Raw genomic sequence first — 27,996 nt, 5'->3', positions numbered from 1 at the left:
TATCCGGGATTGAGCCGGAGGCGAACCGCTGGTACCTGTCCTGCGGGCGGCGATGTTGTGAGGGCTCGGGCTCACCTGGAGACACGGGGGCGGCCACCTGTCAGTGGAGGACGGACCGGGGACTGCAGCAGTAGCCGACTCGTTCTCAGCACTGGCATTGGACAAGAAGAGCCCCAACTTCAGCAGTATAGCTCAACGTTACAGCCTCTTGCATTGGCTTTGTGGCACCTCACGGTCTGCGACTTAGTTTGTATTTAATGTCTATTTGGGCACATAACATGGATTGCAAAGGTCTCCCTTTCGCCCTGGCTGCATTGCTGCTATTGTGTTGCCTTTCATCAGGCAGTGACAAATTGGGGTGCTCGACATGTCAAAGAATAGTGAGCAACTTCTTAAAGGTCAGTAGTGATCCTCTTTTTCTGTCTCAGCAGTTGGGTCAGTATCAGGCAGTTGGGCCTCCTAGAGAGAAGACCTCTTCCAGTAGTGACTTCATGGTTCCAGCATTTAAATTGTTTCATTAGTCCATGAGAGCATTTGACTTTATTGAACATGTAATTTCACAACTGCAGAATTAAGCAGAAACACTGGAGGGAAATCCTTGTATTGAAGACGTTAATTGTAATGCAGAACTCTCCTGGGTGCTGGAGAAACAGTCACCTATGCTGGAATGGGGGGATGCTGGGATGGGGGGATGGGGGGGGATATGGATGGGGGGGCAACAAGTGAGCCGATAGGGTTTTGGAGGTAATATTGTAAGAATCACTTCTCCGAGATGGTGAAAGCTTGGAACTTTTTAAAATGCTGGGGTTTTTTTTTTCCAAACTATAAGATTAATGGATGTTTTAACTAGAAGATTAGTGGAGAACTAAGGAATCAAGCTGGGTAAATGCAGTTGAAATGTACATTGGATGAATGTCAGAAAAGGCCCGACCAAGGTTCTCTGTGATTTACCTGTAACATCTCTGGGTCCCTAATTTGTTTTGATACCATATTTCACATTTTTTAAAAATATTTTTCACACTATGAATCATACTGACCAAAATACACACAAGCATTTCCCTCTTGAATATACAGTGTCATCTTCACCACCCCTCCCTTCACCACCCCTCCCTTCACCACCCCTCCCTTCACCACCCCTCCCTTCACCACCCCTCCCTCCACCACCCCTCCCTCCACCACCCCTCCCTCCACCACCCCTCCCTCCACCACCCCTCCCTCCACCACCCCTCCCTCCACCACCCCTCCCTCCACCACCCCTCCCTCCACCACCCCTCCCTCCACCACCCCTCCCTCCACCACCCCTCCCTCCACCACCCCTCCCTCCACCACCCCTCCCTCCACCACCCCTCCCTCCACCACCCCTCCCTCCACCACCCCTCCCTCCACCACCCCTCCCTCCACCACCCCTCCCTCCACCACCCCTCCCTCCACCACCCCTCCCTCCACCACCCCTCCCTCCACCACCCCTCCCTCCACCACCCCTCCCTCCACCACCCCTCCCTCCACCACCCCTCCCTCCACCACCCCTCCCTCCACCACCCCTCCCTCCACCACCCCTCCCTCCACCACCCCTCCCTCCACCACCCCTCCCTCCACCACCCCTCCCTCCACCACCCCTCCCTCCACCACCCCTCCCTCCACCACCCCTCCCTCCACCACCCCTCCCTCCACCACCCCTCCCTCCACCACCCCTCCCTCCACCACCCCTCCCTCCACCACCCCTCCCTCCACCACCCCTCCCTCCACCACCCCTCCCTCCACCACCCCTCCCTCCACCACCCCTCCCTCCACCACCCCTCCCTCCACCACCCCTCCCTCCACCACCCCTCCCTCCACCACCCCTCCCTCCACCACCCCTCCCTCCACCACCCCTCCCTCCACCACCCCTCCCTCCACCACCCCTCCCTCCACCACCCCTCCCTCCACCACCCCTCCCTCCACCACCCCTCCCTCCACCACCCCTCCCTCCACCACCCCTCCCTCCACCACCCCTCCCTCCACCACCCCTCCCTCCACCACCCCTCCCTCCACCACCCCTCCCTCCACCACCCCTCCCTCCACCACCCCTCCCTCCACCACCCCTCCCTCCACCACCCCTCCCTCCACCACCCCTCCCTCCACCACCCCTCCCTCCACCACCCCTCCCTCCACCACCCCTCCCTCCACCACCCCTCCCTCCACCACCCCTCCCTCCACCACCCCTCCCTCCACCACCCCTCCCTCCACCACCCCTCCCTCCACCACCCCTCCCTCCACCACCCCTCCCTCCACCACCCCTCCCTCCACCACCCCTCCCTCCACCACCCCTCCCTCCACCACCCCTCCCTCCACCACCCCTCCCTCCACCACCCCTCCCTCCACCACCCCTCCCTCCACCACCCCTCCCTCCACCACCCCTCCCTCCACCACCCCTCCCTCCACCACCCCTCCCTCCACCACCCCTCCCTCCACCACCCCTCCCTCCACCACCCCTCCCTCCACCACCCCTCCCTCCACCACCCCTCCCTCCACCACCCCTCCCTCCACCACCCCTCCCTCCACCACCCCTCCCTCCACCACCCCTCCCTCCACCACCCCTCCCTCCACCACCCCTCCCTCCACCACCCCTCCCTCCACCACCCCTCCCTCCACCACCCCTCCCTCCACCACCCCTCCCTCCACCACCCCTCCCTCCACCACCCCTCCCTCCACCACCCCTCCCTCCACCACCCCTCCCTCCACCACCCCTCCCTCCACCACCCCTCCCTCCACCACCCCTCCCTCCACCACCCCTCCCTCCACCACCCCTCCCTCCACCACCCCTCCCTCCACCACCCCTCCCTCCACCACCCCTCCCTCCACCACCCCTCCCTCCACCACCCCTCCCTCCACCACCCCTCCCTCCACCACCCCTCCCTCCACCACCCCTCCCTCCACCACCCCTCCCTCCACCACCCCTCCCTCCACCACCCCTCCCTCCACCACCCCTCCCTCCACCACCCCTCCCTCCACCACCCCTCCCTCCACCACCCCTCCCTCCACCACCCCTCCCTCCACCACCCCTCCCTCCACCACCCCTCCCTCCACCACCCCTCCCTCCACCACCCCTCCCTCCACCACCCCTCCCTCCACCACCCCTCCCTCCACCACCCCTCCCTCCACCACCCCTCCCTCCACCACCCCTCCCTCCACCACCCCTCCCTCCACCACCCCTCCCTCCACCACCCCTCCCTCCACCACCCCTCCCTCCTCCACCCCTCCCTCCTCCACCCCTCCCTCCTCCACCCCTCCCTCCTCCACCCCTCCCTCCTCCACCCCTCCCTCCTCCACCCCTCCCTCCTCCACCCCTCCCTCCTCCACCCCTCCCTCCTCCACCCCTCCCTCCTCCACCCCTCCCTCCTCCACCCCTCCCTCCTCCACCCCTCCCTCCTCCACCCCTCCCTCCTCCACCCCTCCCTCCTCCACCCCTCCCTCCTCCACCCCTCCCTCCTCCACCCCTCCCTCCTCCACCCCTCCCTCCACCACCCCTCCCTTCACCACCCCTCCCTTCACCACCCCTCCCTTCACCACCCCTCCCTTCACCACCCCTCCCTTCACCACCCCTCCCTTCACCACCCCTCCCTTCACCACCCCTCCCTTCACCACCCCTCCCTTCACCACCCCTCCCTTCACCACCCCTCCCTTCACCACCCCTCCCTTCACCACCCCTCCCTTCATGTTCAACATATATGATACATTAAACCCATTAGACAATGTCATCACACAATGAAAATAAACAAGAAATTTGTGTCTTCTACTTTTACACACTGGGTCAGTTCATTTTGTCTTCTTCTGTCATTCCATATTTCACATGTTGAAGGCTACAGTTAACTGAACACCAAAAATACTTTATGCACGTCTGTTTCCTTATATAGTGTCAGCCGTTACTGTAGTTGTGAGTACGTGTCAATTAATCTTCGAAACTAATTTGCTTAAGTAGAATAGTTTAAAAATCAATGTTGGTGAGCGTTTGTGTTTCCAGGGTAAACAAATAACTTTTGTTTGAACCAAAATTAGCCTGCTAATATTTGTTCAGAGGTAGGACTCTATATATAGGTGTTGAAGAGGCCAAATGTTGAATAATTAATACTACTTGAAATAGACGTGAGCATTTTTTTGTGTTTTTTTTAAAGTGTAATTTATTATATTGCAGAAGTTTTGAATTCAACATGTTTTGTGAAATTTTGAAATTCTGGCTTCCATTAGTTTATTGAGCATTTTAAACTTTGTAGTCGAAATGCAGACTAATTTGAAGCAGGGAAATAAATGTCAGTGGGCAGTAGAAAGTAATTATACCTGATGATTATGATAATTGAATTATAATCTATCATGTCCAGTGTATGAACGTGAAGAGGGGTGAAAATCTTTAAATATAATATTTTGATCCCATTTTTGGGCATGTTTTCAGCTGTTTACATTTACATTTTTACATGTCCTTTGCAATTGAAAAATAAAATGTATAGGTTTTTCTCAAATTCGGCATAAATTGCAGAGGTATTGAACTCAGAGTTGATTAGCTTTCAAAATTATCTGCCTGAGTGAGGAATTTGATTCAATCACAATGTATGCTCATAAACTAGAAAGCAGGATTTCTTGAACTCTTTTCTGTCTGATGCTGTATGGTTAAAATCCATAGCAAGAGCACTGAAAGTTTTCAAAATTATTTTTCAAATTTAGGGTGTTGAAAACACATCCAGAAAGAATTTTGGTGGTGGAAATACCGACTGGGAAGAAAGATATTTGTCAAAATATGAAATCAGGTGTGTATGCAGTTTGTAGTAATTCTTTTAGAGGGCATTGACCTTTTGCATTACTTATGGGCATTCAAAGTTGAGAAACAGGAGAAGTTGATTTAGCAAGCGTTCTTAATGCTCCTGATGCCTGGACAGTTCACTACACCTGTCTGCTCACCTTTCCCCTTCTCCCACCATCATAACCCTAGAGAGAAGCCAATAAGAAAGAAAATTGTTCTTGTTATTGCCCCAGAAAATGATGAAAGGCACCCCAGAGAATACAAATTTTGCACCATCTCCTAATCTGTAATCTGAGTGGAAAATTGGCTGAGCTACTATGGTAGAAATACTATGGCTTGGGAGACATCAAAATTAATTTTGATGGGATGCCCTGTGTTTTCACTCATCAAAACCTATCAAAAGTCTGTGTGCACGGTGCCAACTGGAGTTGATTGGTTGACTGTCCTTTTGATTTGCTGGTTAATCAAATCTGAACATCACAGCCTACTTCTAGTCTCTTTCTAACAAAGATCCCTTTACATGAGGGGGATCCGTGAAGTTGATCAGATTTATTCCTGGAATGCTGAGAAATGAAGGATAAGAATTTGGAATATTAGCATTTTGAAAGTTGAAAAGTGATTTTTATTTAAAATATTGAAGATGTGTCCTGGAGCACAAGTGTTCACCTAACATTTTATGACAGAAGTTCATAGTGAGTAAGGACGTTTTTTTTAATATAAAGGTTTTTAGTATGTAAGGAAGAAAGATGTTTTGGTAATAGAGTATTATGAGTGGGACAAAAGATGAACTTGGTGCTGATTTTTCTCTTCACTATGATCCTGAATTAAGGATCAGGGCGGCTGATAAAATTCAGGCCAGGAGCATGGAGAGAACTGAAGGGGTAGCTCCCTGTTTATCAGCATCCAGCAAACAAAATAGCATTTTGTCTCAAATATTGAGGAATTTATATTGAGTGTGGGAAGTTTTACATTAGCAGTGGTTGTTGTCAGCTAACTCCAGGTAAGTTAAAGAACAGCCAATCAGTGGGAGAAAAAAAAATATTGTGAATAACAGAGATTACATTTTTAGAATAGATCATGGATTCAGGAAGATATTTATTGCTTTGAGTGACCGTAATTAGTGTAATAAATATTGGATTTGATGAGTAAGCCCACACAGCTGCCTAGCCAACTATTGGAAACTTGCTACCTGAATTAATTCTGAAATATCACCTTTGAAAATTGTCCCTTGTGAAGCGATCTATTGTGTAGGTTACTGATTATTCTTACATAGCTCATTGTTGTTAACAGAGAGTGGGACTTGTTTCACTTAATTTTAGACATACAGCATGATAACAGGCTATTTCAGCCCATGAATCTGTGCTGCACAAATACACTCGATTGATCCTGGTACGTTTTGAATGGTGGGGGGGGTGGGGGGGGAATCCAGAGCCCCTTAGGAAAACATGTGGAGAAAGTACAAACACCTCACAGACAACCCCAGTCCCAATCACTGGGGCTGTAAAGGTGTTGTGTTAACCGCTACTCCAACTGTGTTGCGCCTTGAGTTATTGTAGATTAAAAGATATGCAAACAAAATATTTTACTGCTTGCCCTCTCAAAGGGTTATTACATAATTTATGGAGTTATAGTGTCTGCATCAGTGAATTTTAAAGTGATGCTCGATTTTAAAATTTTAATTGAGTAAAACAGGAATTTTTTTTTAATGTAGTGAGACTCGTCTTGTTGAAATTATGGAATCCCTGTGTGAGAATTCTGAATTTGAATGTAATCTCATGGTGGAAACCAATGAAGAACACATTGAGCGTTGGTGGTTTACAATGTAAGTGACTTTCTCATTTACTCCCTTTTGTCCTTCTTACTATATCTGAATTTAATAAAATATAAGAATTGATGGATCTGATTCACTCCTTTTTGTCTTTATTCCTAAACAATGTAGGAACTGGTGGATTTGCTCTGTTGGCACTACTTCAGATTCCACAATCTTTGATATGGCCCCTTTGTTTCTCTCCTTCCTCCCTGTCTCTCTGCTTTATAATTGTGCCTCTGTGTTTGGCACACTCAGAATGTCAATATTTTTAATCCTAATTCTAAAAGATTTTGAAAAAATATATTACGACTCTGTGAATCATGTTCCAAATACGCAAGTGCACAAAAATATTCCTGCCTTGGCCTGGCCTTTTCTTTGGTTACTTTCCAGCTAGAGTTATATACTATTTCTAGGAAGAAGAATGATGTGTATCTTAAAACAAATGAGCAGTGTAATCTCCTGACCTGATTGTCATGTTTTGCTGACCTGCACATGGAGTCGATCTTTACTTCTAGCTGCAACAGCAAACAATCTGCATGAGAAACTCATTGGATCAATCTAATGATCAGCTATTTTGGCTGATATCGTTGTTTGTAGTTCTGAACTATCTGAGTTGCAAGAATTCAATACATTATTAAATCCTTTGAAATTCATTTTGACAATGTTTAGATTTGAAGATTGTTCCCTCCACTTGAAATTAGCCAGATCCACAATATATTAGAACTCAAAAGCAATTTGATTTACATTGCATCAAATAGAATAGATTTTTTTTGGTCCAGGCTTTTTGTTCTGATGGGACTGTTGGTAACATTGGTCAAGTGTTCAATCTGGTCAACTCCTTGTCAGCGGCCCTCGCAGCCCCACCCACCCCTGTGCTATCCTTTCATTCCACCCCCATCATCGAATGTAGCTTGGAGTCATTACTGCAGCTATTCTGTGAAGTGCAGCACTCCACAAGATGTGACTTGATCTCAGTGTTAGACTTTGAGGCCACAGTTCCTCCCCTGACGGTTTCACTGCTCTGAAAATGATCTTTTAACTTTTTTTTCTAAATTCTCCAAGAATTGAAATTTAGTCATCAAAGCCATGACCTGCACTTTTCAATCCAGGTTGGCCACCCAATTCACTGTCAAGCTTGGCAGGGGAGCAAGAATCCAAGAGTCCTGGAGTTCAACTTGATCTCATTCTGTGCTGCAGTACATGGGCCTAGAAATTGGCATCAGGGTGGCCTGCATGCTTGGAATTGCTGGCTAGCCATCAGCTCATTCTGACCCATTGTTGCATGCAAGTGATTATGCCAGTTTTATTACTATGGTGGGAAATGGAGAGTAAAAAGGAGTGGTGAAATAATTTTCAAAAGGGAATTGTGCTAACAGTTGAAAGAGAGACATTTGTAACCATATTGGGAAGGGGTGGAATGGAATTTTGGAGCAACTTGCCATTCATTGTCACATTGTGCCAAAGAGTTTCTAAGCTGTGATGTTTTAACAACAAGATCAGTTTACATTTCTATCAATACATGCCTGTAAAATTCTTTACTTTCATTGCAGGCAGAAAGATCATTCTGATTTCTTCCACTGGTTCTGTGTGGACACTATTAAAGTTTGTTGTCCAGCTGGGAGCTATGGTATCGACTGTGTTGGTATGTAATGAATGTGCAGTGTCCCCGCATGCACTTAATCTGATATCAATGTGTACACTTAAAAATGAAAGAATGCTTGTTTTTACATTGAGGTAAAGGGTTTATTTTGTATTTTTGTTTTGAACGTACCAGCCTCCTTACTTTTATAGGACTTGTTAATTTAAACATACAGCATGGTAATAGGCCATTTCAGCCCTACGAGTCCATGCTGGCCAATTTACACCCCATTAACCTTCACCCCAGTACATTGAGTCCTTGGGGAACAAGTGCATTTTTTTTTTGAACAATGGTACATTTTTTAACCAGTAAGTTTTTGAAGGGTGGGAAGATACCGAAGCCCCCCTGGAAAAAAAAAAGCACGCGCAGTCACAAGGTGAATGTACAAATTCCTTGCAGGCTGCATGGGATACAAACCCCGGTCCCAATTGCTGTTACTGTAAAGGCATTGGGCTGACTGCTATGCCAACCATGCTGCCCCGTTGTATATAACTTTGTCAGGGCTTCTCTTGAGATGCATGCAAAACATGGCACTTTCTGACCAGAGTAAAGGTTGTATATTCAGTTCCAGTAGTTGTAATAGTTAAACAATGATGGTAAGCATGTTTAGAATACAGAATACCAAGAAAAGAAAGAGGGTCGAAGAGCGTCAGTATGAATTTGGGAAAGGAAAATGATATTAGCTTTTGGAGTTCTTTGAATCCATGTAACAGTTCTTTCTTTTTAAAATATTTTTATTGACATAATATAAAATTGACAATTAAATAATTAACTTGTATTAAACAGACACAAGAAAAGCTAATGAAAAAATAAAAACTACAGTAATGCTCATAATACCTCAAATTGATCCATACAACTATGCTCAACCCATTTATTGAAACAGCATGAATTTTAAAAAAACCTAAAAACTAAAGCTAACTCTAATCTAACCCCTCCCTGTCATCAAGATTTCCTTTTGAATGAATAAAAGAAGAATAAAATCAATAATGTGGAACCTCTGGCAACCTCCAGAGAATAGCCAAACAACCACTGGAACATATAATAATTATTAATTCTTCCATTTATTAAAAAATTCAAAGAATGAGCCCCACATTTTCATAAATTGAAATTTTCTATCTTTAATATTTAATTTTTCTCTAAATTTAAATGGGACATTACATAATATAACCACGGTTTATGAGTAGGGGATTAGTCATCTTTCCATTTCAATAAAATTACTCGTCTGGCTATCGATGTGGCGAAAGCAAAAACTTTTTCCTGAGACACCGATATAAGTTTATCTGGATCATGTCACAGTTCTTATTCACTGACAATTGTACTCGTGTCAATTAAATCTCTCTTGCGTTCAGATCAACTGCAGCAGCCGGCTAAAATTTTATTCTAGAACTTCATTGTAATATTTTCCCAAATTGAGATTCAGGTAGAGCTACTTCCACTTGTTAGTCTAGCTAAAATAAAATTATTAACAGGCTAAATGTAAATAAAATATAAAAGAGATTGGGAATCAACTTCTGAAATGAAATGTTAACATCAGCTGCTATCTGGAAGGTCATATTACATGGGCTCTTGCAATCTGCAAGCCATTTGGATACAGAATTGGCTTGGTGGAAGGAACCAGAGCGTGATGGGGGAGGGTTGTTACACAGATTGAAGGCCTATGTCCTGTGATGTTCAGCATAGATCAGTGCTCCATCTGCTGGTGTTTGTCCACCACTTATTAACTTGAATGACAGTGTAGTTGGCATGGTGAGTGAGTTTACGGATGACAGCAAGATAGGTGATTTAGTGCACAGTGAAGATTATCAAAATGACTAGGTAAGTGGGCCAAGGATTGTTGTATGGAATTTAATTCTGACAAGTATGAGGTGTTGCATTTTGGTGGGTTAAACCAGAGCAGTACTTAGTAAACGAAAGATGTGGTTGGACATCGAGTCCTTGGGGAACAAGTAGATTTTTTTTTTTGAACAATGGTACATTTTTTAACCAATAAAACAATATAAGCTACTCTCCAATCCTCTGATACCACACCCCTGGCTAAGGGCATATTAAAAATTTCTGCCAGACCCCCTGCAATTTCTATACTAGCCTCCCTCAAGGTCAGAGGGAATATCTTTTCAGGCCCTAGGGATTTATCAACCCATATTTGCTTCAAGCCAGCAACCATCTCGTCAATCTTTATCGGTTCCATAGCCTCACTGCTTCTTTTCCTAACTCTCCTTGACTCTCTCTGCCAGTTTCCTGAGTAAATATTGATGGAAAAATAATTAATATCTTCCCCTATCTTTTTTGCTTCCATGCATAGCTGACCACTTTAATCTTCAAGAGGACCAATTTTCTCCCTTTTGCTTTTAATATACCTGAAGAAACCCTTGGGAATTTCTTTCACATTGTCTGCCAAAGCAACCTCATGTCTTCTTTTAGCCTTCCTGTACAAAGTGAAGGGGGAAGGTTTAGGGGGGAACATGATGGGGGGTATGTTCCATTTTCCCCACCCCACCCACAGAGAATTGTGGGTGCCTGGAATGCCTTGCCGGGGTGGGGGGGGGCACGTGGTGGTGGAGGAGGCTGAAGCATTCAGGGCATTTAAGAGACTCTTAGACAAACACAAAGATGAAAGAAAAATATAGGGTTACAGGGTAGGAAAGGTTTAGTAACTTTCTGGTAGGAATATATAGGTCTGTGCAACACTGGGGCCGAAGTGCCTGTATTGTGCTGTTGTGTTCTATGTTAAGTGCATTGTGCCATGAAAAAGACAGGGTGGTGAAGAATAGATTTGGTATGCTCATCTTCATTGGTCCGGACATTGAATACGGGAGCTGGAACATCATGTTTTAACTGTACAAAATGTCGTGAAACCACACTTGGAATATTATGCACAGTTCTGTTATCTCAGTTGTTGGAAGAATGTTATTAAGCTTGAAAATGTACAGAAGAGATTCAGGAGAATATTACTTGGATTGGAGGGCTTGAGTGATGAGGAAATTGGATGAAGTAGAACAGTTTTCCTTGGAGTGAAGGAGGCTGAGGGGAACCTTGTAGAGTTGTATAAAATCATGAGGGTATTTTAAAAAAAAAGTCAGTTACACCCCCCCCCCCAAAAAAAAAAACAGGGTGCGGGGCCTGAAAAAAGTCTGTACAGGTTTGAGGTGAGAGTGGAGAGATGTAAAGGTGAATAAAGGAGCACGTTTTAAAGTTGCATTTACAAGTCATTTTAAACAAGTCCGTGGATAGAAAAGATTTAGAGGGATGTTGGCCAAATATTATGTAAGTGGGACGAGCTTAGATGAACAGTGAGTTAGCATGGGAATGTTGGAGTGAAGGGCCTGTTTCTATTCTGTAAAACTTAATGACTCCACAGATGTATCTGCTTGTTGCTGTTTAGTTGACCAATGTTGATTTGATGGGACAAGTGAGCTTTCCCAATTCTTCAGGGGTTAGCTCCCTTGGCCGCCTCCCCTCCCCCCCCCCCCCCCCACCCAAGCACCGCTCCCTTGGCCGCCTCCCCCCCCCCCCCCCCAACCCCCAAGCGCCGGTCCCTCGGCCGCCTCCCTCCCCACTTACCGGATTTTGGAGCTTTCCTGATTTTAGATGTCTGGATAAAGGATCGTGTACCTGTCCCCTAAAATCCAGGTTACCCTAATTCTAATTTGTATCTCAGCTGCTTGCGATGGGACAACCACCTTGTCTCTGGATTCACCCACGTGAATCTCTTTCAATCTTCCTCCAATGACAGCATATCCTCCCTTAAATAAAGCTCCACAATTTTGCAGAGTCTGGCAGGTATGGTCTCGCTATTACCCTCTACTATTGTAACAAGTCTATACAGTTTCTAAACTTAACCTTGGTGCAATAAAGGCTATTGCCTGTTTGCCCTTTTGTTATATGCCTGCTAAGATCTTGGAATTTATGTACAAGAACCTGATGATTTCTCTCCATTTCACTCATCTACAATCTTTCTCCATTTAAGAATCTGTTGTTTGAATTCCTGATTCCCAAGTGCATAACTTCACATTTTCCAGCAATGAAAATTGAGTTGGTTGGCTTTGGTGTGAATGTAACATCCAGAGTTTCTCCTTTTGATTATTTAATTATGGTTGATACATGTTTGGGGATGAAGTTATCACATCTTCTACATTCATATTCGTAGCCACTAATCCTTTTGCAAACTTGCATGAGATAATTGGCATCATTCAGAAGTAGTTAAATGGGTCACCACAATATTTTCTTTGAGGAAAGGTCAACATTTAGGGCAGGTATATCCAGTGATTATGTTGTCAAAGTGACATCCTGTGTTTAATTATGTTGAACAATTTCAGGATGTCCTGGTGCAGCGGACAGGCCCTGCAGTGGGCATGGTACCTGCAATGGTGATGGTACACGGGAAGGTGATGGCTTGTGTAGCTGTACAAAGGAGTACAAGGGAGCAGAATGTCTGGACTGTGCTGATGGCTACTACAGTGAATTCCAGAATGAAACCCATTCGCTCTGCACAGGTAACATTCTTCACTAATGATCTGGTTCTCTTTCATGACTGAGTAGCCTAAATTGTCTCATAATTAATCACTATATTTTCTAAATTAAGTTGGATTTAGAGCATGGTGACAGGCCCTTATGGGTGTCCAAATATACCAATCAACCTACAATCGCCATATGTTTGAGGGTGGGAGAGAACCGGATCACTTTGAGCAAAATCCATGCAGACACGGGGTGAACATACAAACTCTTGACAGCACTGGATTCAAACCCAGGTCTCTAGCACTGCATTGCGCTCCCCACACAAGATATGCCATCAGTTAATATCCAGGTAAACGTAGCCAGTTCATGCAAAATGAGGGCCTGAGTGCAGAAATGGGATCCTGACCATTTAGGTTAGAAATTAGAGACACAGCACGGCAACAGGCCCTTCCAGCTCGCAATCCTGTGGTCCCAAATACTCCCATGTGACTAATTAACAGACTAACTCTGTTATTGGAGGAAATGCGAACACCCTGAGGAATCTCATGCGGAAAACACAAACTCCTGCAGATACAGTTTACAAAGATCTGAAATTTCTAAACAAATGGGAAGGATAGAAACAGTTAGAAAGTACAGGCCATTATTAGGAGTAGGAGCTTGTTTTGAACAGAATCAAACATAGAACAATTCAGTGCAGTACAGGCCCTTCAGCCCTCAATGTTGTATTGACCCATATCCCATTCCTTTTAAAAAAAAAAAGTACAAAATCCTCCCTAACCCATAACCCTCTCTTTTTCAACCATGTGTCTAAGAGTCTCTTAAATATTTCAGCTTCCACAACCATCACTGGCAAGGCATTCCAGGCATCCACAACTGTGTTTATTTTTATTTATTTATTTATTTATTTTAAACTTGCCCTGATGTCTCACGTAAACTTCCCTTAACTTTGTACAGATGTCCTCTGGTGTATGCTGATCCTGCCCTAGGAAACAGATGCAGGTTGTCCACCCTATCCATGCCTCTCATAATCTTGTAGATCTCAATCAAGTCTTCTTTTAGCCTTCTAAGCTCCAAAGTGAAAAGTCTCAGCTCTGCTAACCTTGCCTCATAAGACTGGTTTCCCTAATCCAGGCAACATCCTGGTCAATCTCCTCTGTACCCTCTCCTTAATGAGGTGACCAGAACTGAACATAGAAACATAGAAGATAGGAGCAGGAGTAGGTCATTCGGCCCTTCGAGCCTGCTCCACCATTCAATGAGATCATGGCTGATCTTAAAGTTCAGTACCCCGTCCCCTCCTTTTCTCCGTAACCCCCAATTCCCTTATACTGAAGAAATATAATAATTCCCTCTTAAATATATTCAATGAACCTGCTTCTACTGGTCTCTGTGGCAATGAATTCCACAGATTCACCACCCTCTGGGTAAAGAAATTCCTCCATCTCGGTTCTAAATGGTTTGCCTTTTATCCTTGAACCATGGCCCCGGGTTCTGGACTCCCCCACCATTGGAAACATCCCTTCCACGTCCATTCTATCCAGTCCTGCCAGAATTTTAAATGTCTCTATGAGATCCCCTCTCAATCTTCTAAACTCCAGCAAGTACAATTCCAGATTGTGGAATATTTCCTCATAAGTTATTCCTGCCATTCCAGGTATCAGCCTGGTGAATCGCCTTTGTACTCCCTCCATTGCAAGAGCACCCTTCCTCAGATAAGGCGACCAAAACTGCACACAATACTCCAGGTGTGGTCTCACCAAGGCTCTGTACAGCTGCAGTAAGGTATCCTTATTCCTATACTCAAAGCCTCTTGATATGAAGGCCAACATATCATTTGCCTTTTTAACCGCCTGCTCACCTTCAGTGACTGGTGCACAAGAACCCATAGGTCTCTCTGCACTTCCCCATCTCCCAATCTATTGCCATTCAAATAGTAATCTGCCCTCCGGTTTGTATTACCAAAGTGGATAACCTCACATTTATGCACATTGTAGTGCATTTGCCATGTATCTGCCCAGTCCCCCAATTTATCCAAATCACACTGGAGCTTCCTGACCCCCTCTTCAGTACACACAACCCCTCCTAGCTTAGTGTCGTCTGCAAATTTGGAGATATTACATCCAATCCCCTCATCTAGATCATTAATGTAAATTGTGAACAGCTGGGGTCCCAGTACAGATCCCTGTGGCACCCCACTGGTCACCGCCTGCCACTCAGAAAATGAGCCGTTTATCCCAATGCTCTGTCTTCTATCTGCCAGCCAGTTCTCAATCCACATCAATACCTTGCCCCCAATCCCATGAGCCTTGATTTTGCATGCCAGTCGTTTATGTGGGACCTTATCGAAGGCCTTTTGGAAATCCAGGTACACAACATCCACTGGCTCTTCCCCCATCTATTTCACCTGTCACCATCTCAAAGAATTCCAATAGATTTGTCAAGCACGATTTACCTTTTGTAAATCCATGTTGACTCTGTCCGATCCCTTCTCTGCTAGTCATATGCTCCGCTATTACATCCTTAATAATGGATTCCATCATTTTGCCCACTACTGTTGTAAGGCTCACCGGCCTATAATTCCCCGATTTTTCTCTACCTCCCTTTTTAAATAGTGGGGTAACATTAGCTACCCTCCAATCCATGGGTACTGATCCTGAGTCTATAGAGTTCTGGAAAAGCATCTGCTATTTGAATATCCACTTCTTTAAGTACCCTAGGATGTAGATTATCAGGCCCTTGGGATTTATCGGCCTTCAATCCCTTCAATTTCCCCAAGACCACGTCCTTAGAGATACTGATTTCTTTCAGCTCCTCCCTTGCATTAGTCTCTGTTTCCCAACATCCTTGGGAGGTTATTTGTATCCTCTCTTGTGAAAACAGAACTAAAGTAAGAATTTCTTTGGTCTGCCATTTCCTTATTCCCCATTATATATTCCCCTGATTCTGTCTGCAAGGGACCTACTCTGGATTTCACCAATCTTTTCCTCTCGACATATCTATAAAAGCTTTTGCAGTTGGTTTTTATGTTTGCTGCAAGCTTACTTTCGTAATTTATTTTTGCTCTGTTGATTAATCCCTTTGTCCTCCTTTGCTGCATCTTGAACTGTTCCTAATACTCTGTGTGGTCTTACCAAAGATTTGTAGAATTGTAACATAACCTCTCTACTCCTGAATTCAATCCCCCATTAATGTATCCCAGCATCCCATAGGCTTTGTTAACTATCCTGTCAGCCTGCGTGGAAACCTTGAGTCCCTTTGTTCATCCACATTCTTAAGTGACCATTAACCCTATACTCAGTCTTATGGTTTATCCTTCCAATATACACCTCCTCACTTAGCCAGATTGAAACCCATCTGCCAGCCCTTCATCCTGTCTAGATGATCTTGTAACCTTTGACAACCTTCAGCTCCATCACAACTCCTCCAACCTCATGTCATCCATAAAATTACTGACCCAATCATCCTCTCTTCATCCAGGTCATTTATAAAAATCACAAAGATCAGGGGTCCCAGAACAGATAATAATGTCTTGGTAAAATCCACATAGACCACATCAATTTCTTTTGTTATCTCCTCAAAAAACTCAATTAAACTCACAACTTTCCCTTCACAAAGCTATGCTGACTATCCTTGTGTAGATTGTACTTCTCCAAATGTTCATATCCTATCCATAAGAATACTCTCCATTAGTTTACACACCACTAACTTACAACTCATCGGTCTATAATTCCCAGGATTCTCCATTACCTTTTTTAAGCAAGGGGACTACATTTGCCATTTTCCAATCCTTCGCCACATCCCCTGTGGCCAAAAAGGTATCAAAGATCATAGCTACTGCCCACATTTCCCACAGCAACCTGGGGTATATCACATCCGGCCCTGGGGACTTGTCAATCTTGATATTCTTAAAGAAGATCCAACATTTCTTCCTTAATCTCCACATTGTCCAGCACATAGGCCTGTTCATTTTCGACTTCTCCGTGATCAAGGTGCCTTTCTTTTGTGAATACTGACAAAGTATTCATTTAAGGACACCCCCCCCACCACCTCCTCTGCCTCCTCCAGGCACATGTTGCCTCCATTATCCTTTAGCGGCCCCACCTTCATTCTGTTTTTCACACATGCATGGAAAGCCTTGGGGGGGGGGGGGGTTGTTCTTAATCCTACATGCCAAGGCCTTCTCTTGCTCCCTTTGAGCTATCCCAAGTCCTTTCTTAAGCTCCTTCCTGGCTACCATATACTTCTCAAGAGCCCTCCTATTACTTTCTTCCTCTTGAGTAGTTGCCTCATATGCTTCATCAGCCCATGTTCCCTTTTCTTGCCATCTTTTCCTTATCCCAGTGGGACAAACCTATCTTGAACCTTGGACGAGTTGTCCCTAAACTACTTCCACTTCTGTGATTTCATCCTCAACTTTATTCTTGCTAGTCCCTGCCTCCTCACTTGGTAATTATCCCTTCCCCAGTTAGAGTTTCCCAGTTTGACTGTTTATATATACTTTCCCATAGTTATGTTGAAGCTGAGGCAGCTGTGGTTACTCTCGCCAAAATGTTTCCCCCATTGAGAGGTCCGCCACCTGACCAGGTTCATTCCCCAGAACCAGATCCAGTAGGGCCTCTCTTCTAGTTGGCCGGCCCACCTACTGTATCAGGAATCCTGACAAATTCAGCCCCATCAATCCCTCTTGCAGTCAGTAGATGCCAGTCATATTCAGGAAGTTGAAATCACCCATATCTACAGTCCTGCATTTCCTGCGCCTGCTTTATCTGCTCCTCAGGGTCCCAAGGGCTATTTAGGAGGCCTATAGACTACTCCCAGCAGTGATAGGTCCCTTCCTATTTCTGACTTCCACCCACATCGACTCCGTGGACACTCCCTCTGCAGTGTCCTCCCTTTCAATAACCGTTATACTATCCCTGACCAGTAATGCCCCCCTCTTTAACTAACTCCCATCCTATTCTTTTTAAAACTCAAACCCAGGTACCTGCATCAGTCAATCTTGCCCTTCCTCCAGCCAAGTTTCAGTAAAGGCCACAAAACGTAGTTCCACCTACTGATCCATGCTCTTGTTCATCTCCTTTGTCCCTAATAATCCTAGCATTGAAATAGACACATTTCAACCCCTCTAACTGTTTTGTCCCTTGCCTGTCCTTCCTCACCAGCTCAGAGCACATAGTATCATGCGTTCGTCCTTCTACCTTAATCTCTGCATTCACATTCTGATCCTCTCTTTCTCCCCTCCTCCCCACCACACCATCAAACTTGTTTAAATCCCCCCTAACAGCTCTAGCAAACCTGCCTGCCAGGACATTGGTCCCCCTCAAGTTCACGTGCAGCCTCTCCTTTTTATACAGATCAGACCTTCCCGAGAAGAAATCCCAATGATCCAAAAATCTGAACCCCTGTTACATCTCTTCAGCAACATATTCATCTGCCACAATTTCCTGTTCCTACCCTCTTTGGGACAGGCAGCAATCCTGAGATCACTTCCCCAGAGGTCCTGCTTTTTAGCATTCCTATATTCCCTCTTCAGGACCTCATCCTTACTCTTATCTATGTCATTGGTCCCCACATGGACCACAACATCCGCTGCTCCCCCTCCCCCTCCCCCTCCAGAATACCATGAACTTGATCAGAGACGTCCCTGGCACCTGGGAGACAGCATACCATCCGGGAGACTCCATCTTGTTCACAGAACAACAAGTCCCCAGTCACCTTCACTCTCCTCTTCTCCCTTCCCTTCTGTGCCAGGGTGCCAGCCTCTGTGCTGCAGATGTGACCACCTTGACTTACTTGTCCTTGGGAGGTCATTTTCTCCCCGCCCAACAATATCAAAAACAGTATACTTGTTGAGGGAAATGCCCACAGGCATGCTCTGTACAGTTTGCATCTTCCCTCTCCTGACAATCACTCAGTTTCCTGCCTCCCTGACACTCCTGTTCATCACTATCCCTGCCTCCCTTAAGATCCAAAGTTTATCCAGCTCCAGGTCCCTAACTCGGTTTTTCAGGACTTGCAGTTGGATGCACTTTTTGCAGTCATCAGGAGCACACCCTACAAACAGAACTCTGGACTGCCCTAACCACTGCCTCCATTACCCACCCCTAAGTTAATTAAATCAGTTAAATAAACATCGGCCTTACCTTTGCGGGATCAAGCTCTTCCTCACCCTCTGGAGTCAAAGCTCCGCTCCTCACTTGCTATGCCTTTAGCTTCCCCTCCCTTTGAATTGTTCCTGCCAATTATCTCAATTACTAACTCCCATCAATCAATTTACTGTTTAACCCTTAATTGCTCTTTAAAGCACTTTTCCTCCAGCTGGCTCCCGACAAGACCAGGTCACCTCTTTCACGCTTCTCCTTCCCAGTCAATGGTCCTGAGAAAACTTTGAATGTCAAAAGCCTTTCCATAAGCTGATGTTGGGAATGCCTGCAAGGTGTTAGGTCTGCTTTGTTCATGAATGAGTGAGACAAACACCAGACTGAGTCGAAATCAGGGTTCTTTGTTCTTTATTACCGGATTGTAACACTTGCAACTAACCATGTTAGTCGGAGAATGCATTCTGCCGTTATCAGCAAAATGGTGATTTTTTTATACCCTTGGATACGTGCTTAGAACATCATCATATCATTACTTGTCCAATGACTAAAACTGTTGCTATCCTTTCCCTGCTAGCTTCCTGCCTCTCAATCCATCAATGTCTCTCTTATCTTGTAAGTACAAGGATGCATTCACATCTTGTTACAGCCCTGTACAGGGTAACTCCTTACACATTCCCATCTCATGATGTTTTACCTTACAAAGGGAAGAGGCTTTAGATGCAGACAAGGACCAAACAGCCTCCTATACTGCACTGTTGTAGCTCCAAACCAACGAGGTAACAAAGATGTGCAACAATAGCAAGTAGTTTTTCACCAAAGAATTAGTGGGGTTGCAGTTGATTGTCTAACAATTATTTTTCCCTGCCTAGCCTGTCATCCTGCCTGCAAAATATGCACTGGTCCATCGATCCGCAACTGCAGTGAATGCGCAAGTGGCTGGGTAGCAAGTGGCACTGGTGAGGATGGAGTCATCTGTGTTGGTAAGCACATCTGTGTTACAGTGCATGGAATACTGACTGGTATGTTCCTTTCAACGGCCTTTTTTTCCTCATCAGATCACAGGCAGCTGAAGTTCTTCAGTGCTGATGATGAGGCCTGATTATTCCTCTCTTACCTCTCATTGTAAATTCTAAAAAATTCAATCACTAAAATTCCCGCTGGCAGGTTCTATGAGTTTCTATAATCCACAAATTTGTCCTTTCTGACTAACCCTTTCACACAATTTATTAAACTTTCAGTAAAACCTGCAAGCGAATGTCATCTTCTTTCCACTCTCCACCCAATACTTTCATTAATAGCGGCATGGAGTATTATGACTGGTGCCTGAGTCAATTACCTCATTTGTACTGCGCATACACAGGCAGCAAATAAGAACTTTACAAAGTACAGAGGCATTAGTCATTGTATGACGATAAATTTTTCACATCGAGTTAAATGAACTGATTGGGAAATAGTTCCATTACCATTTTCCTGTCAGCAGATGGCTGAAGAGAGGTTCTAAATAACAAATGTTCTCTTAAATTAGACCTCTAACAGTCATAATATTTAGTGTAATGAAGAATTTAAGAAGTAATTTTGGACTTTTGTATCAAACCCAATAACAAGATAAACTTCTGTTGAGCATTGTTTCATGATTCTCCTCCCCCTCACCCCACCCCCCCAGCAAAATACCTGCCTGGTCTGCCCGTCTTTTCAGAATCCGAAAGTATTGTCATGAACCTGTTACAAAATTAGTTGCGACAGCATCACAATGCAAACATTTGTATAAACTGCCTTACAAAATAAATAAAAAATAGTGCAAGAAATAAACAAAGTAAGGGGTCTATATTTCATTGTTCATTCAGGAATCTGGTGGCAAAGGGGAAGAAGCTGTCCTTGTGCTAGTCTTCAGGCTCTTGTTCCTTTTTCCTGATGGTAACTGAGTACTGGGGATCCTTGAGGATAGAGGCTACTTTCTTAAGATACCGCATATTGTAGATGTCCTTGATGGAATGATGGCTTATTGGAGACTTGATGGAGGGAACAATTAAATCTTTTCAAGCGTTGTGATCTCCTTTGTTTAGTTGCACTTTGTATGGAATATTGGGCAAGGTTTCTGAAAAATTGCCAATTAAGTAACATTGAAATTGAATACAGCTTGTCACATATAAGATCAGTATTGACATTTTACTTGCTCTTTACACATCCATGGCAAGAGCTCTGAGAAAATCCCAATTAAATATTTTAATTCATTTCAATATGGTTTAAGTGGGATGCAAAATGCATTCAGCTTCACGTGCACATCCTGTGTGCTTGAGTCAATAATAAGGTAAAATGAAGTATTGAATTCAACATATGAACCTTAAAGCTAATCCTGCCCCAACTGTAATTTTACAAAGGTCTGCATAAGCCTCAGAAAGTAGAAAATTTAGAGACAATGAAGTCACGTTCACATTTGGGTTTGTGCCCACTAGGAAGTGCATTTTTTAAAAATGCCCACGAGAAAGATTAATTGTGGTATTTGTTACAGAGTACCCTGCTCTAATCATGCTTATAATGGGGTTAAAGTGGGTTATCTGCTTTGCCTTTTGCCCAGTGTAGATTTTTGTCAAATTGAATATTGGACACCATTACTCTGGTATTTGGCCTAAAAAAAATAAATGCTGAGAATACTTGCAGGTCAGATTGTCTCTGTGGAGAGATGAACAGGGGTAATGTTTAAGGCTGAACTTTCTTCAGATTGGGAATATTTTAGAAATGCATGCATTTAAACGGAGGGAAGAGGGTGGAATGGGAAGCAGAACAGGAGTGAGAAATGATGACGACACAGATTTGGTGTTGAATGTAGAGGTCATTCTGAAAGTTTAATGCCAGATAATCTGTCTGAAAGAGGTGTAAATGGGAGCAGGAGATGTTTTTTTAAATATAAAAAACACTTGCAAAGAGGAAAATCAAATAGGAGTAACTTGAGAGAGCACCTTGGTCAGTATGGATGAGCTGAGATGAAGGGCCTGTTTCCCTACTGTATAATACTGGGATGTACAACTTGACAGTTATTGGCAATCACCTAAGGGTTTGGTTGGCCATCAATCTGGGACATTGGCTTGATTCCTCTATATGTGTGTGTGTCACCAGCCCTGCTGAGGACTTCCAGTTAGTACAGTTTTTATTTCAGATATCTGGCATCTACAGCATTTGGTTTTTTGATCTTTGGTCTGTTGTGATGTGACTCAGTTTTCCAAACCTCTGATTTAGTTATTATTTTCTCCCCCCCTCCCCCCTGCTCCCCAGAATCCTCATTAATTTCAGATTTTGCCACTTCCGTTCTCCATTTGAATTTTCTGCTCTGTCCTCCCCTCTATTTACTTCTTTGCCTTTCGGTGAGCTTCCGTCAACATGGCTTCAGCATCCTCTCCAACTTGACACTAATTTGTGCTTTTGTTTTATTTTTTGTTCAATCCATCTCTCCCCCCTTAAATGTGGCTGTTTTCCCAAATTTTGTTTGAGGGTCATCTGCCTTAAATGTTAACTCTGTTCCATCTTTAGGTTTTGATTTCAGATTTCCAGTATCTGAAGTTTTCATTAGATGATCAATTACTATCTTATCTACTGTTCCCAATTTTGTCCAGATGTCAATGAATGTACAGCAGAAATTTTGCCTTGTAAACAGCACGAGTATTGTTCAAACGTGGAAGGATCTTATTCCTGTGAAGGTATGTCTATTTTCTTTGCTCACAACTTTTGAGCGTCCACTTCTCTGATAAACTGCGCTACATTTTGCCTCCGGAATAATGATGACCTTCTAATTACAATACGAGTCATGAGGAAACTGGGGTTAGAGGAGAAGAAAAGTACAGGTTATTTGTGGACTGGGTGCCAATTGGTTCGGGCTTTCTGTGAAGAATAACCATGTGAACATGATCGACTTGTCATTTAGATGAGGTTGCAAAATTGGAGCAGAGAAGATAACAAAAATATGTACACCTGCATGTTTTGTTTTTAAATTTTGATGGCAACCAGATGTGAAGATTATTCTAATCGAAATATTTGGAACTGGTGGTATTCTAAAGCATCTAAGCCAGAAAATTAAATTTAGAAGAATCCATAGGAGTGAACACAGATCTTGAATTATGGTGATGTTCTTCTCACCTCTGGAAGTACTTGACTGTAAATGGCAACTTGTTTTAATAATTTATAAAATGCAGCATAAGCTACCTATAGTCACACTAAATCTGAAATGTATAACTCCTGTGGAGGAGAATAGTCTTCAACCCCACAAAGTCAAAAGATTTACATAACTGCAAAATACAGTGTTGAGCAAATGTTTTGGAGTTTAGATTTCCAAGATTTTGGACTACATGACCCCTAGAGCAACTGGTTAAATTCAGTAACGTCCCCACTATCTGGAATTCAAGCAACTGGCAAAACAAAACCTCACAGAAAGTAAATAGGTAAAAAATACAGGTTTAAATTTGGCACCTTCCCCAGCACCCTCTTTCCCCCCCTCCCCCCACCCACCACCCACCCTTTGTGGTCAGTTAGCCAATGCATGCAACATGCAATCCCAAGCAACCAGCAAATTCACTTATTCGACATCTACCAATCCCCAGAGGTGCAAGATACTGGGGTTTTACTGAATCTCTGTCTCAAAGCCCAACCATAGACTTTAAATGCTCCCTAATGTTCTGAATTATTATGTGCCATCTTTTACTCTCTTTACTCCCAATTGGAGATTAATTCATCAGAGAGGTTTTGTTTTAATTTGGGAAGAAACAAAATGAGCCATTCAAGCAAAATGCAGATTTCTTTTTTAAAAAAAATCATAGCTGGTGTTTTGCAAGGGCTTTTTTAATGCCTCCAGGCATGTACCACTGCTATTATGAGGCATATTTAAAATATCCTGTAATCCTTAAGTGTTTTTTTTTTCATTGCACTTTTCAGCTTGTCATAATTCCTGCGATATGTGTACTGGTGAAGGCTCAGAAAAATGTGTCAACTGTACTACCGGATACTCTAGGGAAGGACAAAAATGTGTCGGTAGGTGCTGATGTCCTGCGAGGTCAGATGTGAATGATGTCGACTTGTTTTTTCAGACCAAGTACACAAGGAAAAATCTCCTACTCTAGATCCAAGGCCATTCTCACAGGCAGCTTGCAAACTGAGGGGAAAGCAACGGAGGACCATTTGTATTTTTTTTAATTTGACTCTGAAAGTAATGGAGGGTCTTATTGGTTAACAGTTTAATAATACAGGTCGAGTACCTCATGGTCAGTTCCTGCTGGCCAATAAAGAAACCATTGATCCAAAGCTTGGCCAGTATGACGGCAAGGATCCATTTGAATGCATGCAATATCACACCAAACTTATTTTCCTGTGTTTGGATGTTTACCCTTCCTTGCTTTAGCCTACTGTAGGATGTCAAAATGTATGGAGTGAAAAATATTCTTCATTGCCACCTTCTCCTTACAAATGTGCCTCGAATTCGAGGGAATAAGAATTGGATTTATTGCCATTGAGAGATTAAGTAGACTGTAAGTGTCTATAGTTTTAGAGCTCAAATGACAATTCTGAGGAAGTACTGAAGTTTACCCATAGATTTAATGTTGGCAGTTGTTATTGGCTTCTGACCTCTCTGTTCATTCGCTTGGCTAAGGAAAGTCGATTGGTAAAATGATTAAATGTATAGGGTTCCCTGCAGGAACTGATGGAGGCTTGTTTAACAGCAGCTCCAAACATGAAACCTCTACCAGGTAGAAGGAATCCAAAACAGAGGCAAATTTCACTTCCAGGTCACATACAAGCCTGATTTGGAAATCTCTCCTTGTTCCTTCATCACTGAGGCAAAATCCAGGAACTCCACTCTGACCAGCTGTGTGGGACTTCCTCACCTTGAAATTTGCAGGATGCTCTCAATCATTTTCTCAGATATGAATGGGCGCTAACTGATCTTGTAATAGTCGTCTTGTAGGGGGATGAATAATATTGTTGTGTATTATTCCAGCGTGTAGCCTCTTGGAACTGTGTTACCCAATGTTTTTAAATGGAAATTGCTGATTAGATGTAAATATAATTCTGGACCAGTTTTGGTGATTTCACTAAAACTATATTTTGTGCATTGTATAGTACAGATAAATGCACTTTGTATTTGTCTAATTATCAAATACCAACGAATAACCAAGGAAGTTGGGGACTTGGCAATGATCATGAGCCACTGACAATCTCTGCTTTTCGTTAAACCTCATTACCATAATTGTACAAAAAGGTTACCCAGCATAATTATTGAAATCCAATGGTTAGTTATCTGGGAACCCTGATGAGGCCTGTAGTTACACTATTAATCAACAATCTATTGTTCTCACTTTCCCCTTCTCATGGGAATGAGAAGCAAGCCTTGTCAAGATATGAATCTTGATAAATCTAAATGTAATACATTTCAGTTCTGTTCCCTTTGGATAATTAAGCACCATAAAATAGCTACAGGGCCTTTAAGAAGTAGTAGTTTGTTTGAGCCAAAGTGAAATATTTTCTTTTCTTTAGATATAAATGAATGCAGCCTTCCTGGTAAAGTGTGTATACGTGAAAATGAAGACTGTGTTAATACAGAAGGCAGCTTTAAATGTGTCTGCACAGCAGGTCATGAAGACCACGACGGAGTCTGTGTAGAAATAAAAGCACCAGGTATGCTAAGGAGTGTTAATTCCATTTGCTTCAGGTGTTGCCCTGTTAACTACTATGGAAGTTTACACAATCCTGCTGCGTCGCAAGAATGAACAGAGCAGAAACTCTTTTCACCGACGATTCAATGAAAACTTATCTCACTTTTAAAACCATTTGCTGGTGTTCAATGCAGTCACAATGTTAATTACTTCAATCCTGGAAAAAACTTTTAAGATTGGAAATTATTGGCTCATTTTAATTTCGTCCCAGTTATTTGGCCATAGACCACCTTGGGTTATATACTTGGCATTCACCACCACTGTGAACTCGAGTGTACTTGCTGTGAATGTATCAATGCACAGGTAGCTGTGCCGTAGAAAGTGGGGATTAACACTGATATCTCTCCATGAAGGGATTAAAATTAAGCTTGAAATCCGTCCACTTTATTTCAAATGTAAGGTTGTGCAGATGGAATTTCTTGGCATTTTTTTTTAGTAGGAAAGCAAATAGCCCAAAATTCCAACCACAATCCTACAGAGAATAACAGCAGAACTGATCGATGGACTAAATATTACGGAGAAACATCCTTCTTAGTGTCGGCATCGTTGGGATTTCCCTGGCCTTGTACAGCCATGGAAATCCAGAATTACTCGGAGACGGTGATTCTGTGCCTGTTGTCTGCTACAGAGCTCTCTATGAGAATCTGTAGACAAAGATTTCCTCAGCACGGACATTAACAATCAGCGTCAGTTTAAACCTGATCCAGAAACATCTTTGTTAAATCTTTTAATTTTAATTTACACAAAGAGCTCAGTAACAGGCCCTTCTGGCCCACGAACCCATGCCACCCAAATACCCTAATTAACCTACAACCCCTGGACGTTTTGAAGGGTGGGAAGTGGGGGCAACAGGAGCAGCCGGAGGAAACCTATGCATCATGGGGAGAATGTGTGGACTCCTTACAGACAGTGCTGGATTTGATCCAAGGTCACTTCTGCTGTAATGGTGTTGCACTAACTGTGCAAGAACTTGTGCAAGAATCCAGGGCATTTTGTAGTTCACAAAGAGAGATGGTTAACTGTGTGATTCATGTGGTGATTTCAAAGCTTGATTGAATTTTAATTTTAAATTTAGAAATACAGCACGGTAACAGGCCATTTTGGCTCCTGAGTCCGTGCCGCCCATTTTCCACCCAATTAGCCTATACCCCGATACATTCCAAATGGCGGGAGAAAACCAGAGCCCCTGGAGGAAACCCACAGAGTCGTGCGGTATAAGAAATGATTTGTCCCCAAATAAAAGTGTCCCATACAATAAGACCAGAAGTTTCTTCCACAGTATTTTTACAAAAAAAGAGAGTAATTTGTTCCTCCAAAAATGTTTTAAAGATTCCTTATCAGATAGCAAAGATGAACTATTTATTTGAGGAAGACCTGGAAATTTAAAGATAGTAACACAGGAGCATGATCAGAAATAACTATATTTTTGTATTCACAAGAACTAGTTAATGGGGATAATTTGAGTGTCAATTAAAAAATAAGCAATCTGTCAATATGTATGATGAACAGAAGATAATAGTGAATATTCCCTGTCTACTGGATAGGGTAAAAAACCCAGACATCAATAATACCACATTTTAATAAAAAAGATTGAACAAAACATTTTTATTCATTCAAAGTGGCTAGTTCAGGAGAATGATCTAAAACCGAGACTAAACAGCAATTAAAGTCTCCCTCCATCATTAATGAATAAAGACTTAAATCAGGTAAGAGTGGGGGAAAAAAAACTTTCAAAAGATCCAATGTCAAGCATATTTAGAGCATGTACATTAGCAAACACCACCAATTTATTATATAATTTCCCTCTTACAATAACAGAGCAACCATTTGTTTGAGACAACATTATGTTGAACAAAGGGAATTGTATGATCTATAAAGATCGAGATCCCACTGGATTTAGCTGGGAAGGAAGAGTAATACTGCAGCCCGTTCCACCGTCTAAAAAGGCATGTGTTACCTTCTTGTAGAAATATAATTGGAACCTTAATTTTTTTTTTAATGTAAGCAAAATCTTATTTTGTTTTACAGGGTGGTTCAAATAAGATTTTTGCATTGACTTTAAAATCAAATTAGGATGAAGTAAAAGTTGTGCAGCATAAAGTCAAAATGTCCTTTAATTATTTTGGAGAAACATCATTTTCCAAATATATATCATGGCTATGTTAATGAGGATTGTTTCCTTCTGATCATTTATTTTATTTCTCTTTTTGTAGTCGAAGAGACCAAGAACGAGCCTGAAGTGTTAGCAGATGATGCTATTCATGAAGACCTTTGACCCATGATTTAATATTTTTTCTTGTATATTTTGAGAGGGGCCGATGCAGAATGATCTTTTTTTTTGATGTTACGCAATTTGCCAATGTGATTTGTTTACATGAGGAGCCATCATTTCTTAACCCGTTTCTATTCTAAAATGAGCTCACTGCTCATTTCTACCTGTCATAGATAGGTACTTTCGCCTATTTTATCTGAACAAGTTGTCAATAAAAGAAAACATTTTGTAATACTTCAGATGCTTGGAATTC

At 43.3% G+C, this 27,996-nt stretch overlaps 1 protein-coding gene across 1 annotated transcript; it reads left to right on the top strand.

Moving 5' to 3' along the window:
- Positions 1 to 27,977, top strand: LOC138748916 (cysteine-rich with EGF-like domain protein 2-A). The gene is made up of 10 exons (XM_069909838.1): positions 1 to 398; positions 4,696 to 4,778; positions 6,483 to 6,593; positions 8,132 to 8,223; positions 12,537 to 12,713; positions 19,646 to 19,756; positions 22,385 to 22,468; positions 23,697 to 23,792; positions 25,293 to 25,433; positions 27,685 to 27,977. The coding sequence occupies exons 1-10, from the start codon at positions 258 to 260 to the stop codon at positions 27,744 to 27,746; spliced, it is 1,098 nt and encodes a 365-aa protein (XP_069765939.1). The 5' UTR covers positions 1 to 257; the 3' UTR covers positions 27,747 to 27,977.
- Positions 27,978 to 27,996: the final 19 nt, after the last annotated feature.

This window comes from Narcine bancroftii, chromosome 13 (genome assembly GCF_036971445.1).
Source record: "Narcine bancroftii isolate sNarBan1 chromosome 13, sNarBan1.hap1, whole genome shotgun sequence".
NCBI classification, from domain to species: Eukaryota; Metazoa; Chordata; class Chondrichthyes; order Torpediniformes; family Narcinidae; genus Narcine; species Narcine bancroftii.
This window is presented reverse-complemented; position numbering and strand designations above follow the sequence as displayed.